Source organism: Microtus ochrogaster, unplaced genomic scaffold (assembly GCF_000317375.1).
Source record: "Microtus ochrogaster isolate Prairie Vole_2 unplaced genomic scaffold, MicOch1.0 UNK21, whole genome shotgun sequence".
In the NCBI taxonomy this organism is placed as follows: domain Eukaryota; kingdom Metazoa; phylum Chordata; class Mammalia; order Rodentia; family Cricetidae; genus Microtus; species Microtus ochrogaster.
In genome coordinates, this window is record NW_004949119.1 from 2,484,637 (window position 1) to 2,506,850 (window position 22,214).

Below are 22,214 nucleotides of genomic sequence, written 5' to 3' on the forward strand. Positions count from 1 at the left end.
TTTTCCCACCCCGTTATAGAGTATACATCCACTCTGAGTGAGTGAGAGCGAGCAGTGGCCCTACCCTGTGTCTGGAAGCACTAGAAGGTGTGCTTTAAAGCTCTTTTCTGTTTGCTTTTGCTTTTGTTTGAGAAAAATATGAGGTCCCATGTTGCCCAGGCTGCCCTCAGACTTGCAGTGTTAAGCTGAAGATAGTCTTGAACATTTGATCCGCTTCCTCCTCCCTGAATTATAGACTTGCACCAACCGCCACATCCAGGACTAAAGCTCTGTTTTCAATAAAGTTAAGCATTGAACGGGGTAGAAGACTGAAGGTGGAGTCCAGCAGCAATACAAGCAAGTGTAGGAGCTGTCACTCAGTAGGCAAAGGGGCCAGTCTCTAGCTAGCAACACATTGAAGAGAAAAGTCAAATGTTACACTCAGTCTTAAGGACCTGTGTAGATTTAGTAGTAGCTTCAGAAAATAATGATTCTCACTTCTGAATACGATGCTGAAAAATATAAAATTTTCTCTCTCTCTTTATGTGTGTGTGTGACCTTCTCTGTTATTAAAAATGTGTTTATTTTCATTTTATGAGTGAGTATTTTTCCTGTGTGTGCATCTTTGTATCACATATATGTGATGCCCGTGGAAGCCAGAGATAGGCTTCATGTCTTTTGGAACTGGGTTACAGGTGGTTGTTAGCTGCCGAGTGAGTGCTAGGAAATGAACCACTATGGGCCCTGTGCAAGGACAACAACAGGCCTCTTATACCCTGAGCCATCTCTATAATCTTTAATTTTCAAGTTTTTAAATGTTCTTTACTACAAATAGGAAAGTACACACTCTTACTTTCTTAGCCTAGTGAATTTCCTGTAGAAATTTCTCTTCAACGTAATTTTTATCTAAGTTTTCAACAAGAACGACTTCCTGTTGTTATGAATAAAATTTTATTGTCACTCAAGCACACTCATTGTAAGTGTGATAGATTGACACTTTCTGCTGACCTAATAGGAGAGTGGGTTGACAGGAATCACGAAGCCTGCAAAGCTAACTATTTATTGAGCCCGTTGCAAACAAGCATCCCTTTTATGGTCAACTGGAAAATGAAGGACAGACTCCATCCATAGTGTAATACAGCATTTCTGCACATGAGAGAGTGTCAACAGGCATAGGCTTTGTTTCTAGGTTCCCTGGACGCCCCGTGGGATGCTCTAAGGGTTTCATCAGTGTGGCCCATTGGAAGTTATATTGGGAAGTAGAGGATGCCTACTGCCTGATTCTCCTTTACACATTTTTATGTGGAGAAGGATTGCAGTAGAATAGCTAAATGAAGACCTGTGAAGTTGTTGGGTCGTCCCAGCATGGCGCTCTCACTGTACTTCACCTTCCAGTACATCTATTTCTCGGGCCAGCTCTCCACAAAACGCCCTCCACTGCCCTCCAGAGTGTCACCGAATATGCAAGGTTACTTGTGCTGTTTCATACAATGAAATTTTTTTTCCTAAATGCTCCATGAATGGCTTTAGCTTTTTCAATTAAAAATAGTTTACATTAAAGGTATTTTCTTTGACTAGCTTAGAAGTTCCCAAACTGTACACAGAGACACCCCTGAATACTACAGAAAACCCTCAAGATCGCTCTGGATATTTTACATCAATTTCAATATCAGATTTACTGCATTCCTCTGGGAGGATAGCATAGTTTGAAAGGTTGATGTTTCTTTGAAAAGTAGTACTTTCCGAAATCACATCAGCAGGAAGGCCAAGGGCAGTGTTTGGTCGGAATGAAAGGCTAGAAGACTTGAGCAAGGCCCGGAAAGCTCACATAGCCCGTTTGCATATACTGCAGGGTCTTGGAATAATTTTACTTCTTTTTTAATTAGTATGTATTTTTTTCTAAAACTTACATCAAATTGTAAAGATGGTACTCATTCAGTTGTTTGGACCTACTTGCTACAAAACAGAACTGTTAAGCATTTGCTACGACTCCGTGAAAAAAATAACAAACTGTAAAGGCTCTGTGAACGGAGCGAGTTTCAGATACTATGCACCAGAAAGAGTTGCCTAGCTCGAAAATGAATATACTCTTCTTAAGCATTTAAGAATACATCAGTCTTAAATTTTCATTGTTTTCAAAATAGCGCTTTGGTTACAGAGGAATTCATGTTAAGTCTCAAAAAACTCGGTTGCACTGCGCTTTGTGCTACAGGACACAAATGATGCGCCCTAGCCTCTCAGGGTGGGGAACAAGTGTGAGTCCCTTATGTTACTAAGTCAGTAAACCAGTTATCCACTCATATTGCCTATTTTGGAAGTTCAAAGAGGAATGAGTAGATCCCTTTGGGGTGCACGAAAGTTGATTTTGTATTTGTACTGTCCTGGCAGTGGTGGTACAATTCTAACAGGTCTGGGTAATGGACATTTCAAATGGAACAGTGGAAGGGCTCAAAAGATTTATTTTAGGAGAGACAAATCATTTTGTATGATTGAAGTCTGGACACATGTTGTAGAAACATGGAGGTTACAGCTGGTTTGCTGTGTGCGCTGGAGTGCTGTTGTGGAGGCTTGAGTGCTGGGTGTGAGGCATTTGGATTTAATTTACTAGGAAAAGAAGAATGATTAGGGCGATTAATCTGTCAGCAGGATATGGGATGATTGAATCAAGGAGAGGGGAGAGGCATGGAGAGCTTTTGGGATGGGAACGATGGATTTTGTTTTATGTATTTATATTTCAAAGGATCTAAGTTAAAGAGCACATTTTTGTATAGCATTAACTAAAAAGACTGTAAAAAGAACTTGTCATTCCTAAGGGAGGGGCACCTTTTAATACTTTGCATTTTTATGGTAATATATTAATACAATGTAAATATGCTTAAATTCATACTCAAACGTCCTGTACTGTGTTACATTTCTGATTTAATTCTTGGAGTCTTGGAGTTTTATCATTCCAACCTAAAGATGAGAACAACCTAAAGATGACATGTTAAACTGCCCAAAGCCCATAGTTAAAAAGACACAGTTTTTAAAACTTAAAAATAAGTATATTAGGAAGTCTGGAGGGTGCTTGCACCAAAAACTCCAAGCTCAGTGAATGAGAAGGAAGGAAAGGAGGGAGAGGTGCCATCTGTTTAAATTGCGGGGAATTGACTTAGCTGTCTCCTCAGGTCTCATGAAGGTATAGTCACTTGACCTGATTACAGCTCCATTTATGTTACTTTTTCAGTTCGTTCCTGATCCCTAATACTGACTTCAAGACCACAGACACTAATGTGTTTGTTGATAGCTATCTTTCATTTATGTGTATTCCTGAAAACTGTTTGACTGTTGTTGATTTTTTATTTAAAAATTTTAATTAAACTGCATGTGTATGTTTGTGTGCACATAAGTTCAGGTGCCTGCAGAGACTAGTATAATTCAATCCCCTGGAACTCATGTTACAGGTCCTTGTAAGCTGCCCAGTGTAGGTGCTGTGAAATGAACTCATGTCCGCTGCTAGAGCAGCACACACTCTTCGGTACTGAGCCATCCCCCCCAGTCTCTGTAGCCTTGTTTCCCGCGCGTGCGTGCGTGCGTGCGTGCGTGCGTGTGTGTGTGTCTATATTATACCTACAACTTCAAAGTGTGTTTCCGTTTGCTGTGCATTCTCCTTGCATTTTCCCCCAAACAGACTTCTAAAATATCTCATACTCTCTTACTTTCAACAAAACAAAGGTAAATATTCACATATGTTAACCTCCTAAGATCCATATTCCTTTCTGCCTCTCACTTTATGTCTCTGTGTTGGTTGGTTGATTGTTCATGTGTTTGTATTTGAGGGACTTACATATGGTAAAAGAAAATTGACTTCATTTGTGGTAGACATGGTATACTTAAAGTTGCTGGTATTTCAGTCCTTGAAAAGATTTAGATATATGAGGAATAGGTGGTGGCATTTGTGCTTTCTACAGGCTGCACAGGTGGAAAGACAGAGCAATTATTCTCTTCTGTTCCTTCGACAAGTTGCATTCAGTATACGGTGGCAAATGTCACAGCATTCGCTAGTGTGCTTGTTGTAACTTTCTTTTAGCAGTTCTGTCGCTGTCATTCATATGAAATATTGCATATCATAATGTCATAATTAATTATAAAGGGTTTTTCTGTGTAACAGCCCTAGCTGTCCTTGAACTAACTCTTATAGACCAGGCTGGCTTCGAACTCACAGAAATCTGCCTATCTCTGCCTCCCGAGTGCTGGGATTAAAGGCTACCACCATCCATCCTGTTTATACATTATCTTAATGGTTGTCAAAGCCAATATTCTCCTTACAGCAGCAATGAACTATGGTTTGTTGTAATTTGTACTTAATCTCTCCCACCCCTAGAGGAAATGTATTTTACACTCTCTGGGAGATTTACAAAACAAAGGATCTACTAAGAGGAAGAAAACATGTTATCTGGGTGTTATATGTGTTATTTTTGCCTTCTAACTTACTCGTTCTCACAACTGTGTCCTCCAGCTGATATCACTATGGCACTGAAAACAGGCTCACTGTATTCTTTAAGGCAGACAACAGCGGCACATCTTGAGACAGGCATCTGCCCTCTGAGTTCTTCCCTCTGTACTGCTAGTCCAGGCTTCCTGTGACTCTGTTCTTTTCTCTTTCCTTTTTTTAAGCATATTTTGTTCCCTTCTGTTTCTGTAAATAGTGGCATATATTTACTAACGCCGCTAATCACAAATTTAGCATTTCCTGTTTTTGAGCCTTAAGCAAGAAGAAATATAGACTTACCCTTAGCTATTTATCTGCTCTTAAGTCTTATTAATTGAATTAATATTCTCAGTATTTATACATATCTTCTGATTGTATAAGTATTTATTTCACTAGAACAAAATAATTCTACTTTTAATGTTTTTAATCTCAAGCATAATTACCTCCAGTTTTTAAAATAAATTATTAGCAATATGTAAATCCACATACCTAGGTTTCACCATTTCTACTCTTCGTGCATTCCCTTCTCATCATTTCTTTTTTTAAATAAAAAGAAAAGGTTTATTTTTACATTGGGTTTTCTTTGCTCCCATGCGTGTTAGTACACCAGTGCCTGCCTGGTGCCCACGAAACATCAGCTCTCCTGGAACTGGAGCTGCTGGCGTTTGTGAGCTACGATGTGAGCACTGGGAATTGACCCAGGGCTCTTGAGAAACCTCTGAGCCACCTCTCCAGCCCCATCATCATTTCTTTATTTTACCATTGATGTAATGTAGTTTCTCATGTCTGCAGACCTAGCGCTCAGGAGGCTGAAGCAGGAGGTTTAGGAGCACAAATTCACTATTTGCTTCACAGAAAGTTCAAGCCAGCCTTGGCTAAGTTAGGCCTTTTCAATAACGAAGTATAGACGTACAGGGAATGAACATGACTCTAACTAAATGGTGGGTACTACAAACAGGTGGGAAGGAGGCCTTTGTTTATGTTAACATAAAACACCTTAATCAGTGCACCCTAAACAGGGCAGAAACAGACAATACTATTTTATACTGTCGGGCATAAAATGTGTGTGGAGGTAGTTGAGTGGGTCATCATCTTTTTGCAGCTTACACAGAAAGAGCTTGCAAGCACTGAATTTGGCTGAATGGTAAGAACTTGTAATTTAGGGTTCCCTTTTACCCCCATTGCCGACAATTACATAGCCATATGAATTCTACATTGATTAAAAGTTTTAAAAATACGTAGAAAATCTGTAACAAAAGAAAATGCCATACTTTTGAAATATGAAATTATTTCTAACTTAAGAATAAAAAAATAATTTGCTTTAGAAATATTAAAATCCTCATTTATTTTGTCCTAATCCCAGGAGAAGGGGAAACAAACAGAAGACTGGGAACACAGGTGACTAAGATTCATACACTTTGTAAAGAACCTGAAAAATAGCTGGGCATGGAGCATTGGGAGTTTGAGGCTACCCTAGGTTACATGATTACTTTTAGGCCAGTCTGCAGCTTGTCTCCCCAAAAGAAATTCATAGTAAAGTCCTATACCAACACAGGCTCTTCTTCAACAATTAAAGAAACAATACTCAGTGTTTAAGATGGTGAAAGGTGGGGCTGAGACTAAACAAGCGGTGGCGCACGCCTTTAATCCCAGCACTTGGGAGGCAGAGGCAGGCAGATCTCTGTGAGTTCGTAGCCAGCCAGGTCTACAAGCCTAGCCGGTTCCAGGATGGGGTCCAAAGTTACAGGGAAAGCCTTCTGTTTTCTTTTCTTTCTTTGTTTTTGTTTGGTTCGTTTTGGTTTTTTGTTTTGTTTTTGTGGTTTTTGAGATGGGGTTTCTGTAGCTTTGAACCCTATCCTGGAACTAGCTCTTGTAGACCAGGCTGGCCTAGAATTCACAGAGATCCTCCTGCCTCTGCCTCCCGAGTGCTGGGATTAAAGGCGTGCACCACCACTGCCCAGCTTCTGTTTTCTTTTCAATCAATAAAAACTTATACTTAGTCATCTGTGTATGCATACACATTTCATGCCTCAAATACCTAATTAAAAGCTTACATTCTTAGGTAAAATCATTTCTAAAGGACCTCAAATAATGACTCTGAATTAAACACTAGTAAAAAGAAAAAATTGTTTCCCTTTCTCTTCATCTAGTTCTCATTTTTACTGTATTTCAGAGTGGTTAAGATTTCTAGTCATGAAGGCAAGCTTTGCTAAAATGATCTTTGGTTTTACCTAGTCTTTCACTCCTATCTTCCTGGTGTTTGTTTTGTTTTCCATTGTAATGAATAAAGATAGCCCTGTCATTTTCAGTCCTGATTAGTGCTTTTTCAAACTGTAAGAGAATATACTGTGTTTTGGGTTATTTGCAGGGAGAGACATGTAGAGCTAACTGTGTAAACAGACATCATTAACTACAAAATCCTAAGACTTTGCCAGATATATGGAGTGTTTTTCTAAAGCATAGACATATAGACTTTCAGCTTATTTTTATTACAAACCTGATGTGAACCAAACAGTTCTTTTTGTGGCAGTACTGTTTTTATTCTGTGTCATGCTGTAGGCTGAAACACGTGCCTTGGCAAAGGTTATAAATCTGGGGAGAAAAGTTATGGTTGGCATGCATTGTAACAGTCTTTGCAATCTAATAGAACACAAATCCCAACGTTTTTAAATTCTCAATATTTATTTTACAAAGTAAGAGAAAAATTTTAAATAGAATTAAATTGTACATTTCCTACTTATTTAGAAGCTAATCTTTTGCCTTTTCTTTATAAAATTAACAAAAATCAAATATGTAGCCATGTTACAATACTATTATATTTTAAAGTAAAACACATACAACATACATTAGTTTGGAATCAAGCCAAATTTAGACTCTAGAGGCATACTGTTCTGTGACTTAAATTACAATCATATGTATTTGAGTACAGATCAAATTTTCAGTCTGAAGTTGGTGAGAAGCCTAATTATTTGACCAGGTTGCTCTTTATATAGACCATCCTGTGGCTGGCTGGGTAATCCACAGCTGGCAGAATGCTAACTCTGGGAGGTTTCTATTTCATGCTATAACAGCTTAGAGAAAAGTAAGACGGGGAGCTTGAAACTCTTCTCCTTAAATAAAAGACTAAAGCAGCATGGACTTGCACATGCCACAGAGACGATGCTGTAGAAAACACTCCATTAGCTCAGGTGGACTGTTTCAGTGGGTGTGCCCATCATGGTCTTGACCTCTTTGCTCATATTCTCACTCCTCCCACGTTTCAACTGGACTTTGGGAACTCAGCCCAGTGTTCCTCTGTGTGTCTCTGCATTCTGTTTCCATCAGTTGCTGAATGAAGGTTCTATGGTGATATTTAAGATAGTCATCAGTCTGACTACCAGGCAAGGCCAGTTCAGGCACCCTCTCCTCTTCCTTAAGGTCTTAGCTGGGGTCATTCGTCTGGATTCCTGGGAATTTCTAGAGCCAGGTTTCTTGCTAGCCCCATAATGGCTCCCTCAATCAAAATATCTCTTTCTTGTTCTCATCTCTGTCCTTTCTCCATCTCTACTATCCTAGTGCCTCAAATTCTCCTTCCCCCTCTGTTTTCCCTCTCCTCTTCCCCTTCTACCCTCCCTTCGCTCCCCCACTCCCATGCTCCCAATTTTGTCAGGCGATCTTGTCTATTTCCCCTTTCCGGGTGAATCTATGTATGTTTTTCTTAGGGTTCACCTTATACTTAGCTCCTCTAGGATCATAGCCGTGCAGCTATGCTGGTGGCTGCAAAGCCACAAGCAAACAGCATTTTTGTGAATTCATACCTCAAAAGTTGGGCACCACATGTAGCACAAATAAAAACCCAGAATCAGATATTGGAACTGAAGCTGAAGATCAGAAAAACAAAGCAGCCAAGCCACTAGAGAGTTCTTACCTCTACCAAGGCTCAGACAAAGGGGCGATCCTGTCCTCAGCGTGACTGCAGACTGCAATGCTCTCCACCAAACCTCAGACTGAAGTGAGCTCTCGTCTCCTCCTATCTACCTATATATACCTTTCTCTGCCCAGCCATATCACTGCTGTCTCCACCTCCCTAGTGCTGGGACTAAAGAGTTCTATTTCTCTTTTTAGACAGATTAAATATAGTATAGCCCAGGGTGGCCTTGAGTCCTGGGGTTAAAGGTGTGTGCCACCACTCCCTGGCCTCTAATGGCTTGGCTCTGCACTCTGATCTTCAGGCAAGCTTTATTTATTAAAAACAAATTAAATATCACTATACCTGTGTCTTTCCTTTCAGACAACAGTACATATGATAGAGGTGCACTCTGTTGGATTTTTGTTAATGTATTTATTTCATTTCAGTTTGATTTATTTTAATTGTTGATATTTAAGTTGTCTGACCATAAAGATGCTTTATTTATGTTATATTTCAGCTTAAAGTTATGATATTGTTTGTGAATGTAAATACGGATTTGGTGTTTTGCAAAAAAAAAAAAAAAAGCAGAAATGCTCAGAATACAACTATTCTTAAATTACTGTCCTCTGAAGCTAGATATGGTAACTCATGCCTGTTATCCAGCCTTTGAGAGGGGGAGACTACAGGGTTCTGAAGTTCCAGGCCAGCTTGAGCTGCATTGCAGACCTTTTTCAAATAAACAGACCAAAAAGAACATCCCCACTCTTTCATAAAAGAAAACCTTTTCCCCTAAGCTCTGGGGTGTTCTATTAGGAATAATTTTTATCTAGGCTCATTACACAGAAGCTATAAAACCTGAAAGATATTTCTCTGTTTTGATTTCAGAATTATCTCTAAAATGAGAGCAATAAGGAGTGTGTACTCCATAGATTTTGTAATAATTGCCAATTTGTAAAGTTTTAGTCTAATACCTGGTACAGCAGAACCAATCAGTAAACTTGAGATGATTGATTGGTATTCCTTCCCCTAATTCCCCCAGTCCTTCGAGCACTCTGAAGTTTACTCTCAGAATAAGTGTCTTTCTAGTCAGTGGATCTGTCTGCTCAGGGCCTCTGCCTCTGTGATCCTGAGCACTAAGCACCTTCTTGAAATTCCTGGTCACATTTCTCTGCCATCTTCTCCTGGATAACTTTCCTTTGTTCTCTTATTGGTCCATATTATCCTCTTTGGTAATTAGAACCATAACCTTCTTCTAACACATTACTCATGAATTGAACATTTTTATACAGATGTTGAGTAGTATGGCCACAACTGAAGAGTAAGACCAGATATTTTTTAAATTGTTTAAATTTCATCTCTGAATTCTACTCTGCCTTTTACATATTAAACATTCTAGGGGCCCCATACTCAGAACTCCAATGTGGCCTCCCTTTCCATAGCCAAATGCAGGCATTACTTGTTGTTGGTAAATTATTGCTATCCAGTTTACCTTTCTTGCACTTTTCTCCATCAGTGAGGGAAGCTCACTGCCCGCATTCCATCCTCCTTCCCTCGCATGCTGCTGTCCCAGTGCATCCTGCTATTAACTCTGCACTGGCACAGGTCCATCTTCTGTCATTGTGCTTCACTTTCTCTTTGCTCACCTCTTCCTTCCTTACCACTTCCTTCAAGTTTAACTATATCTTTGCCTTTTTTCTTCTAGAAGGCATTAATATAAGCTAAGGAGATTATTATGAAAAAAATAGATAAGCAGTATTTTAAAATGTAACTTTCCTGAAATGAAGCTAATTAAAATAATTTTCATATGTAGTCTTGGATTACTTTCTTTTTATTTGGAAATTCTAACTAAAAATTAGTATTCAAAAAATCTAGGCACTATGTCACCTGTGTATAATCTCCAGACCCCTGGAGCTCTCCAGGCCAGCCTTAGCTGACACAGGGAGTACTTTCTCGAGGTTATAAAAAAAAATGAAAGATAGTAAGTAAACTATGTTCAACATAAACATTATTTTTAAATCGCCGACAGGATGTGGCAGTTTATAAGAAGCTAGAAGGATTTGATCTGACTCCGTTTGTATTTCTCAAATTCAAATATACTTCTAGAGTATTTTTCTTTCACAGGTTTCAAGAATTCTTTGGGAGTGCACATATATAATATAATATGAAATAAGTAGTGTTTCTTCTCTATAGTAACAGCGTATATGAAGCATGTAGCACTCACGTGATAATTTTTTTTTCCTTGTTAAATACAGCCATTTTCTGCCTGGGACTTTAAATTTGTACTGGCATTGACATTTTCTATAGATTCCTTTTATTCACACCTAGACTAACTCTGTGGAGGTATCAGTTCTAATTTTCTCTTTTTTTTTTCTTTGCCCAGGGCTTTTTTCTTACAGTGTCCCCAGAGTCAGTATTGAAAGTGGCTCGCTATGCTGCTGAGAACAACAAGGTCTTCACTCTGAATTTGTCTGCACCGTTTATTAGCCAGTTCTTCAAGGGATCCTTGATGGACGTCATGCCTTATGTTGACATCCTCTTTGGAAATGAGACGGTGAGTTGCATGAATGAATGAATAAATGAATGAACGAACTAGAGCCAGGTGTGGCAGTGCATGCTTTTCATCCCAAAATTCATTGTAACATAAAGGGCCAGCTTGTTGGGGTATCTGTCCCATCTGGTACCCCACAGCTGGCAAGCACCAAAGAAAATCACACAGAGGTCTACATAGGTTATAAACTGATTGGCCCATTAGCTCAGGCTTCTTATTAGCTCTTATAGCTTATATTAACCCATTATTCTGATCTATGTTAGCCATGTGGCTCAGTACCTTTCACAGCAGGGCAGATCACATGTTGCTTCTTAGGAGTCTGGGCAGGAGTGGGAGGAGTGGGCTTCCTCCTTCCTAGCATTCTCATGTTCTCATCGCCCCGCCTCTACTTCCTGTCTGGTTGGCCCATCTATACTTCCTGCCTGGCCAATCAGCATTTATTTAAAATATGATTGACAGAATACAGACAATTCTCCTGCTCCAATCCATGAGGCAAAGGTAAGCACATCCTGTCTCTAAAACACAAAATGGAAAAGTAATCTAATGTTTCTGGTCTATGTGCATGTTTAGGAATGCATAAGTAAAACCCTAAATTTGGGGTCAGTGTCTTTGGCGATTGTACAAGAGTCACCTAATATAGATTTCTCTTCTCTGTATTTTCCTACAGAATACCTTCTTAGTAAAAAATAAATTCTTAAAAGAATAAATCCCTGGCATTTAATTTACATATAGTAAAATTCACCCTTCCTACTCTAGATTCCTACACTTCTGCAAATGCATTTGTGACCTGTAACTATGACCACAACCAAAATTCTCTTTAAAAAAAAAACTTTTCTCACTTTTAAAATCTTCTGTCTGCCTATAAAGTTAGTAAATTATGAATAAATATTGATACTATAATTTCTATTAAATGTATTACTAAGATTATTCTGGAAATAATTGTATTGTAGTTGAAAATGTTAAAACAGAATTTCACTGTAAGTATTGCAGCTTCTTTTTTTAACCAGTGATGTATTTTCTCCCATTAAAAGTCAAGAGAAGCCGGGCGGTGGTGGCGCACGCCTGTAATCCCAGCACTCGGGAGGCAGAGGCAGGCGGATCTCTGTGAGTTCGAGGCCAGCCTGGTCTACAGAGGGAGTCCCAGGACAGGCTCCAAAGCTACAGAGAAACCCTGTCTCGAAAAAAAAAAAAAAAGTCAAGAGAAGCTAAAAATCCATAAAAATAATATAGAATGAGTCAATAGAAAAGCTCATTGACTGAGCTTTCTTGTGATGTTAGCAATATCAGTAAAGTTTTTGTATAAAGTGATCATCCTTCAAATTCGTTCTGGTTCTAATTCTCTGGTTCTAATATTTGGTTATACTAATTATTTTATATGTCAGTAAACTAAGTGCAGTCTGCCTTAAAGAAACTTAAAAACTGACCTGGAAGTAATTTGTCATTTCACCTGCGTGAAGACTGAAGGACTGATCTGTAGAAAGAATATCAAATGTGTGAGCATGTGAAGACTAGCACCATCGAAAGAAGATGTTCCCTTCTTTACACATTAACTATGTTAATTATGTTTTTCATGCTGCGACCAAATACCAGACCGGGAACAACTTAAGGGAGGGAAGCTATATTTCAGCTGGGTTGTGGATCAGGTCCAGCATGGCAGGGAGGTGTGGCATAGCTTATGGCAGTGGGAATGGTGAACAGGACTCCACACATCTCAAGATTAAGAAACAGAACAGGAGCTAGGTGGTGGTGACACACACCTTTATTCCCAGCACTCAGGAGGCAGAGGCAGGTGAATCTCTGTGAGTTTGAAGGCAGCCTGATCTACAGAGCGAGTTCCAGGACAGGCTTCAGAGCTACAGAGAAGCCTGTCCTGTTTTGAAAAACAAAACAAACAAAAAAGAAGAAGGAGAAGAGGAAGAAGAAGAGGAGGAGGAAGAAGAGGAAAAGAAAAAGAAACAGAAAGTAAACGAAGTTACAGACCCAGTTCCTCCAGCTCAGTCTTTCCTCCTTTAGGCTCCACCAAAGGACCAAACAGCCAAACAAATGAGCCTGTGGGTGACAATTCATATCCAAATAAGAACATTAAGACAATGACAAAAAATAGAGATGAAAGACTTGAAGACTTAGAGATAGCTGCTGGAGTCTCATTTAACTAAAACCTGCATTTTCCTACATGACTGTAGTGTGTGTGCACATGTTTATTCGTGTGTTTATATGATATATTTAAAATTTTTCATTCATATTTTATGTGTCTGGGTATTTTTACCTCTGTGTATGACCATGTATCATGTGTGCCTTGTGCCTGTGAAGACCAGAAGATGAAGTTGGATCCCCTGGGTTTGGAGTTAAAAAGAAGGTTGTGAGCTGCCATGTGGCTGCTGGGAATTAAATTCAGATCTTCTGGAAGAACGGCCAGTGCTGTTAACCACTGAACCAACTCTCCAACCCTCATGTTGTTTCCTGAAAGGTCAATGAAGTGAGTAGGAGATGTGTTGTTTTAGCCCTTTAAATAACATAGAGGAACATGTCACCAGGATAGCATTCTGAGAGTCACTGTGGGGAGAGTGACATTCACCCTTTATAGTCTGGGGAAATTAGACTGGCAGTACATAAGTGCTCTTGACTCCAGGAAGACAAGCTGGAAACATGGTCTAAAAGGTAAGTGTGCTTCCAGAGAGTGAGGCTTAAGGAATAGATGGAGAAAATGGAATGCTGTCAGATTTGAAAGTGGGGATTGATAGTCACAGAGACCTTAATTAGGAAGAGAATGAAGATGGAACTTTTCAGATTACAAAGACAACTCTTTAGTGTAAGCTTGAATTGTTAAGTCCACGAAAGGAAATGAGTGGCGGGGGAGGGGTGACCCCATGGGTCCAGGTGCTTGCCACCAAACTTGACTACCTGAGTGTGATGCCCAAAACTCACAAGGTAGAACTAAGGAACTGACTACTTCCAAGAATTGTCCTCTGCTCACCATGTGTGCAGCCTGGCATGCACATACCATAAATAAATGAGCAATCACACGTATAAATGAAAGTTTAAAGGAAAAAGTTGTGTATAAATACATCAGTCAATGATTGGTGCTACAAGTTTGGCAGACAAGAGACTTGGGGAAACAGAAAAAGAATAATCCCCAATATGACTATGTTTATAAAAAGCGTTGGTGATATCTAAGTGGTCTTCACTTTTTAGAAAAGAAGTGTATAAAGTACAATACAGTCAAAACTTAAAATATTAATTGGAATTATCAAAAATTCAGTACTTTTATCGCCAACAATGACAGAACACTCCTGTAACACATTACTAAAAATACAGATGCAGGAGGATAGCTTGGACTACAAAGAGAGACCTTGACTAACATAAAAAAAATGTTTTTTGCTTCAACGAAAATCTGGAATGTGAAGTGACACCCATATAATAGGAGACAATATTTATTAATAATTCTTAATAAGGGATTGCTATCCAAATCTATAACTCAGTGACAACAAAAGAACCAACAAGCAAAGTAAAAAATTGTTAAAGACATGTCATCATGCTGGAGGTTGAAGCAGAGGATCAGAAGCTGAGGCCAGCCTGGGCTATGTACAGGTAGACTGTCTTCAAACACACATGCATACATATATGTACACGTGGGCACACACAACAAAGGACTTAAGTAAATAGTTCTCCAACAAGAACTGTACAAATGGTTAATAAACATATGAAAAGACACTCAATATCTCTAATCAGTAGAGAAACACAAATGGACTTAAAATTAGACACCACCCTTTAATACAGTAGTGACATCCAGCCATAAAATAATTTCATTGCTACTTCATGTGGTGATTCCCAACCATAAAATTATTTTGTTGCTACTGTTAAGAATTATAATGTAAATATTTTTGGCGATGAAGGTTTGGCAGGGGTGTGATGCATAGGTTGAGAACCACTGATGTAGATAAAGTGAGTTACTAAGTGATGTGATATACTTTCTCATTGTGTTGCAGTAAGAAATTCTTAGCAATGCCTCGGAATGCAACTCAGTTGGTAGAGTGCTTGTCTGGCCACAGAAACCTCACAGGCCTGTACTGCAGCCACTTGGGAGGTCAAGGCAAGATTAGCAGTTCAAGGTCAGCATGGACTACTTGACTGCCCTCTGAAAAGACAGACGCAGGAAAGAAGGCAGGAAGGAACAAAGCTAATAGTCCAGCCATCTTCAAGTACGCAGTTCACTGGTGTTTATGTTCCTGCAGTGCTGCACAACCCTTCACACATTCCATTTGCATGACTTCTCCTTCACAGCAAGCAGAAGCTCTTTGCATGTTGAGTAATGCTGTAGGACAATGGTCTGTACCCAGTCTCTTGTATTTTAAATAAATGCTGATTGCCCAGTAGCCAGGCAAGAAGTAGAGGCAGGGCAATGAGAATAGGAGAATTCTGGGAAGAGAAAGAGTTAGTCTGAAGTTGTGGCCCAGCCACAGAGGAAGCCAGATAGCAAGATGTGACTGCCTTGCTGAAAAAAGTACCAAGCCACATGGCTAACACACACAGGAATTGTGGGCTAATATATGTTATAAGAAGCCTGAGCTAATAGGCCAATCAGTTTATAATTAATGTAGTAGACCTCTGTGTATTTCTTTGGGACTGAGCAACTGCAGGACCAGGTGGAACAGAAACCTCAGTCAACGAATAACTCCACCCATTTTCTGTCTTTCCAACCCATGGTAGTCACTTTTTTACCTGTTTGTTCATACCAAGTACCTCATACAATTAGCTTCATTTAATAATTATCTGACATCTGTGTCTTATTTTCCATAATGTTTTCCAAGTTTTCCGTGTTGTAGTATGTCTTAGAAGTTCCTTGTTTTCTAAAATTGAATAATCTTTCTCTTTCTCTGAGTCTTCCCCAAGACACTTCCCACTAGGTTTTTACAATGGTTCAGACAGTGTCTTACGCGTTCTAGGCAAGTAGTCCACACTTGTCTGTACTGAACCCTTTTCGCTGAGATTCAAAAATGCACAGAGACATGTTTCTCCTTTCTCAATTAAAAATATTTAGTAAGCCACTATGATGTCTCATGAGACTGAGACAGGAGGATTGCCATGAGCTCAGGGCCATCTTATTCTGTAGACCAAAACCCTGCCTTAAAAAATAAGCAAAAAACGTAGAAATTAATAAATAATTAAATAAACAAAGTCTTTGGCAACTCTGTTACATTTTATTTTTTACTCTTAAATGAAATGCTTGGTTTCATAAATTATAGTGACTGAAGTAGTTTGAAATTTCAATAATACATAAACTCTTTAAATATAATTTTTAAATTTAGTTTTATATCTTCATTTAAACAGTTTCCTTAGCACTATCATTTCTTTACCAAGTTCACATGCAGTCAACTTAATAAAGGAGGGCATTCTACACGTAGATAATTATAATTGTATCTACTGATGCCAGCTCATGGTAACTGCTTTGTAGTCATTGTCTACTTGTGCATGATTGAAGAACTTGATTGTTCTTGTTTTTCATTATTATTAAATTAATAAGTTTTTGAATAGAGTCATTTTGAAAATGGCTCTTAAGAGTAATACCTTTCAAGGTTCCCTAATCACTAGATAATTAACCTGCCAGCATTAAGTACACTCAACTTTGCCTCGGGATGCTTAGCTCTCAAATAAGGTCAATTATCTCCTGATAATGACTACTCTGTCAAGAGTTACCACTCCATTCCACAGTAAAGCATCACATCACCCATACAGTGTACCATAAGATAGTTGAGATAGAAAATACAGCTTGAAATTGGGCAGAAGAGCTCCGTCGAATTGTTTCATATGTATTAAGAATAACACATTGCTTATTAACCTCCCTCTTTTTGACTCTGATAGATGATTTCATTTTATAAAGATATTCCATCAATCCTTCTCTGGTAATTTTCCTGCATTACCACTTCTTTACAGAAAATCTGTGTTAAACCTTTTAACTTCATAAAGTATAGAGCAGGAAAGCCAAGATTACTTCTTTCCTATGTGGTCATTTGACTCTTGTTGTTAAGACAGGTTTTCACTCCATAGCCTAGCTGACCTTGAACTGGAGCTACTCCAGACCCAGCATCCAAGGTGCTAGTATTAAAGGTGCACACCACCCAGCCAAACTGCTTGCTTTTGCTCCCTCTCCCTCTCCCCCCCCCCTTTCTCTCCCTCTGAGTGGTTTAGCAATAAATGAATTACAAAACAGGGAAGAAAATGCCTCAATTTGTTGGTGTGGTTATTCAGTTACTGAGAAGTTGCTAGTCATATTTAGGTACTAATGAGGCTGAAATGACCAAGAAGACAAGTATTATTTGATACATCAGAACATTTTGGAAAAAGTAGGATTGTCTTTAGGTGTTTGAGCCATATCTTCTAAACCTAATGATAGCTTTAAGAAAGGGCATCACACCACTGAGGGAGCAGGCCCCAGCCTTTGCGGGACCAGTCATAAATCAGCCACCACTGAGTTAGCGGGCCTGAGCAAGCAACCTCCACCAAAGCAGGCCTGAGGCAGTGACCTCCACAGGAGCAGGTACAAGAAGGGAGCAGGACCAAGCCAGAGACCTTTGAAGCACTGGGTAGTGTGAATCAATGACCTCTGAGGTAGCAGCCCTGAGCCAGTGACTTCTGCCAGAGCAGGCATGAGACAGCAACCTCTGCTGGAGCAGACCCATGGCAGCAACCTCAGTGAGAGCAGGCCTGGATAACCCCCATAACAACAATGCCCCTACCCTTTTCACCCCAGGGAGACCCCAGGGAGTGCTGAGCAACTTCTAGGAACACTGAGTGACCTCCAGAGTGACTGGAAGCATGGCCCTGCCTGCACCACGAGGAGCAACCATCTGAGCTTTGGATCCACTGACCCCTGGAAGATTGATCACCAGAGACACAGACAGCCCCAACTACACCAATCAGAAGAAAAGATGGGTAGACAGGATAAGAACATACTCAACACCACAAAGGGCAACAAGACACTAATAAAAACTAGTGGACCTACAACAGCAAGACTTGAACAACCAAATCTTGATGAAGCAGAAGAAAATGACCTAAAAATGACTTTAGGAGAATACTTGAGGCCCTTAAAGAGGAAATGAAAAATTCCCTCAAAGAAATGGAGGAAAAGACGAAGAAAAAATTGAAAGAAATCAACAAATCTCTTAAAGAAAACCAAGAAAAAGCTATCAAACAGGTGAAAGAAACATTTAAAGACTTGAAAACCGAAATAGAAACAATAAAATATAAACCAGGGCAAGTATAGAAACGGAAACTGTGAATAAAAAAAGATCAGGAACCACAAATGCACGCATAAAGAGCACAATACAAGAGATGGAAGAGAGAATCTCAAGCACTGAAGATACAGTAGAGGAAATAGACTCATTGGTCAAAGAAGGCATTACATCTAACAAAAGCTTAACACAAAATATCGGAAATATGGGACACCATGAAAAGACCAAATCTAAGAATAATAGGTATAGAAGCAGGAGAAGTCCAATTCAAAAGCACAGAAAAGAAGAACTAATACCAATAACTCCTCAAATTGCTCCACACAATAGAAACAGAAGGAATATTACCAAATTCTTTTTATGAGGCTACAATTATCCTGATACCCAAGCCACATAAAGACTTTACTAAGAAAGAGAATTACAGACCAATTTCACTTATGAACATGGATGCAAAAATACTCAGTAAAATACTGGCAAACCAAATCCAAGAACACATCAGAAAAATCATCCACCATGATCAAGTTGGCTTCATCCCAGAGATGCAGGGATGGTTCAACATATGAAAAATTGTCAGTGTAATCCACTATATAAACAAACTGGGAAAAAAAAAAGACCACATGATCATTTCATTAGATGCTGACAAAGCCTTCAACAAAATACAACATCCCTTCATGATAAAGGTCTTGGAGAGAGCTGGGATACAAGAAACATGCCTAAACATAATAAAGGCAATATACAGCAAGCCAACAGCCAACATCAAACTAAATGAAGAGAAACTCCCAGCAATCCCACTGAAATTAGGAACAAGACAAGGTTGTCCACTCTCTCCATATCTAGTCAATATAGTGCTTGAGGTCCTAGCTAGAGAAATAAGACAACAAAAGTAGATCAAGGGGTTACAAGTCGGGAAAAAAAAGTCAAACTGTCACTGCTTACTGATAATATGTTAGTGTACATAAGCAATCCCAAAAATTCTACCAAGGAACTTCTACAACTTTAAACACCTTCAGTAATGTAGCAGGATACAAGATTAATTTTAAAAAATCAGTAGCCCTCATACACAGATAATAAATGGGCTGAGAAAGAAATCAGAGAAACATCACCCTTCACAATAACCACAAATAGCATAAAATATCTCAGAGTAACTCTAACCGGCAAGTGGAAAACTTGTATGACAAGAACTTTAAGTCTTTGAAGAAAAAAACTGAAGAAGACAGCAGAAAGTGGAAGGATATCCCATGCTCTTGGGTAGGCAGAATTAGCATAGTAAAAATGGCAATCTTACTAAAAGCAAGCTATAGATTCAATGCAATGCCCATAAAAATCCCAGCAAAATTCTTCACAGACCTCAAAAGAACGGTACTCAAGTTCATATGGAAAAGCAAAAAAAACCCCAGGATAGCCAAGACAATCCTTCACAATAAAAGAACTTCTAGAGGCATTACAATCCCTGACTTCAAACTCTACTACAAAGCTACTGTACTGAAAACAGCCTGGTATTGGCATAAAAACAGACAGGAAGGCCTATGGAACCTCCACACATCTTTGAACCTGATATTTGATAAAGATGCAAAAAATATCAAATGGAAAAAGAAAGCATATTTAACAAATGGTGCTGGCATAGCTGAATAGCAACATGTAGAAGAATGAAAATAGATCTATATCTATTATCTATCACCATGCACAAAACTCAAGTCCAAATGGATCAAAGACCTCAACATAAAGCCAGCCACACTGAACCTTATAGAAGAGAAAGTGGGAAGTACACTTGAACGCATTGGCACAGGAGACCACTTCCTAAATATAACCCCAGTAGCATAGACACTGAGAGAAATAACTAATAAATGGGACCTCCTGAAACTGAAAGGCATCTGTAAAGCAAAAGGTACGGTCAACAAGACAAAATGGCAGCCTACAGAATGGGAAAAAGATCTTCATCAACTGTTGTCTGGGGTTTTCTGTCCTGCCCAGTTCCTGCAGTCATTAATTCCCAAAAAAAATCACACAGAGTACATACCACTGTCCCACACCAATCAACCCCACATCAGAAAGAGGGCTGATCTCCAAATTATACAAAGAACTCAAGAAATTGGTCATAAAAAGATCAAATAATCCAATAAAAAAAAAGTGGAGTACAGACCTAAACAGAGAACTCTCAACAAAGAAATCTAAGAATGCCGAAAGACACTTGAGGAAATGTTTAACATCCTGAGCCATCAGAGAAATGCAAATCAAAACAACTCTGAGATCCCATCTTACACCTGTAAGAATGGCCAAGCTCAAAAACACTGATGACAACTTATTCTGAAGAGGTTGTGGGGAAAAGGGAACACTTTTGCATTGCTGGTCAGAATGCAAGCTGGTACAACCCCTTTGGATATCAACATGGCGATTTCTCAGAAAATTAGGAAACAAACTACCTCAAGACCCAATAATATCACTTTTGGGTATATATCCAAAGGATGATCAATTGTACCACAGGGACATGTGCTCAGCTATGTTCATAGCATCATTTTTGTCAAAGCCAGGTCCTGGAAATAACCTAAATGCCCCTTGACCGAAGAATGGATAAGGAAAACATGGTTCATTTACACAATGGAGTACTATGCAGTAGTAAAAAAAAAAATGACATCTTGAAATTTTCTGGCAAATGCATGGATCTATTAAACATCATATTGAGTGAGGTAACCCAGACCCAGAAAGACGAATACCATATGTACTCACCCATAAGTGGCTTTCAGACATAAAGAAAAAACAGCCTATAATTTTCCCTTTGCTTTTGTTTGTTTGGTTGGTTTTGGTTTTCTTATTGGTGTTGTTTGCTTTAGCCTTGGAATGTATTGTCAAAATAATATTTTGGCTACTTAGATGGCTTCTTTTTTATTCCTAACTACATTAGATTTTAGTGTGTAAGCCTTGTCTATGGTTCTGAACATCATGAGTGCAAACGTTTATTCTGAAGCCTCATACCCATCACCCCTCACCTACCTCCTTCCACATTCTTCCAGAGTTCACACATGCATTGTCTTGATTGTTTGCCTCAGATTCACCATATAGCTGACGACAACCTTGAACTCACGACTCTTCTGAATCTACCCACCAGTTTGGTAGTGCAGGGAACTGACCCTAGGGCTTCATGCTACTGGACAAGTATTCTATCTACTAAGCTACATTTCCAACTCTAAACTTGTTTCTTGATTTCAGTAATTTCCAGCTCCTATTCATGTTTTCATGGAAGGCTACACACTATACATTCTCTTTATATTTAGTTTTTTTCAAGATTGTCCTGAAGATCCTTCCATTAAGTCTCTCTCCTTTTTTTAGAAAAGTCTAATGGTTCCCCATTGTGTGAACATACTGTAGTTGATCCAGTCTCTTTCTTATATATGAGCAGTTAAGGTATTCCCAGAATTTTACAGGAAAAAAAAAAGTCTTTCACTAAATAACTGTGTGTGTCTGTATTAATAGAAGTACTATAAAAGGTATTTCTTCAGGGAAAGTTCCTAGAAATGAGAATGATGAAGCAAATAAGAGCACATGCATTGCTTTCTTGACAGTACCAGATTCCTCTCCAAAGGAACTGTATGTATTTTCACTCTTGAGCTGCAAATGCAAATAGAATGCCTGTTTCTGGTTTCCTTTGGTTTTGGTTTTGCAATGCTGGAGATCAGAGCCAGCGCCTGGAGCGTCCTAGGCAAGAGCTCAGTCAAAGCTACATTCCTTGCTCCTCTTGTGAGGTCATTTGAATGTTTGATTATCAACCGCTTATAAAGCATAGCCATCAAATATAATTCATTAGAATGGTAAAAATGTCACTTTATTTCCAAAATATTAGTTGCTGTTATGAAAATTAAACTGAATTAAGACTAATTTTCTGCCCTTCCTAACCAATTCATTTCTATAATATAATAAAAATAATGCAAGAGATTAAAAAATGGTCATTTCTTTCGGGCATAAACTTTAAAGACTCATTCATTTCTTCTGTGTTTATTTTATTAAAACATTGCATACACTCGGGAGGCAGAGGCAGGTGGATCTCTGTGAGTTCGAGACCAGCCTGGTCTACAAGAGCTAGTTCCAGGACAGGCTCCAAAACCACAG

General features: G+C 39.0%; 1 protein-coding gene across 1 annotated transcript in view; it reads left to right on the top strand.

Annotated features, from left to right (window-relative positions):
• The window catches only part of Adk (adenosine kinase), a 393,356-nt gene that overhangs the window by 255,189 nt on the left and 115,953 nt on the right, over window positions 1–22,214 (top strand). Inside the window, exon 7 of the mRNA XM_013353958.1 lies at window positions 10,720–10,890. Coding sequence (XP_013209412.1) covers window positions 10,720–10,890 — 171 coding nt within the window. The remainder of the gene's footprint in view (window positions 1–10,719; window positions 10,891–22,214) is intronic.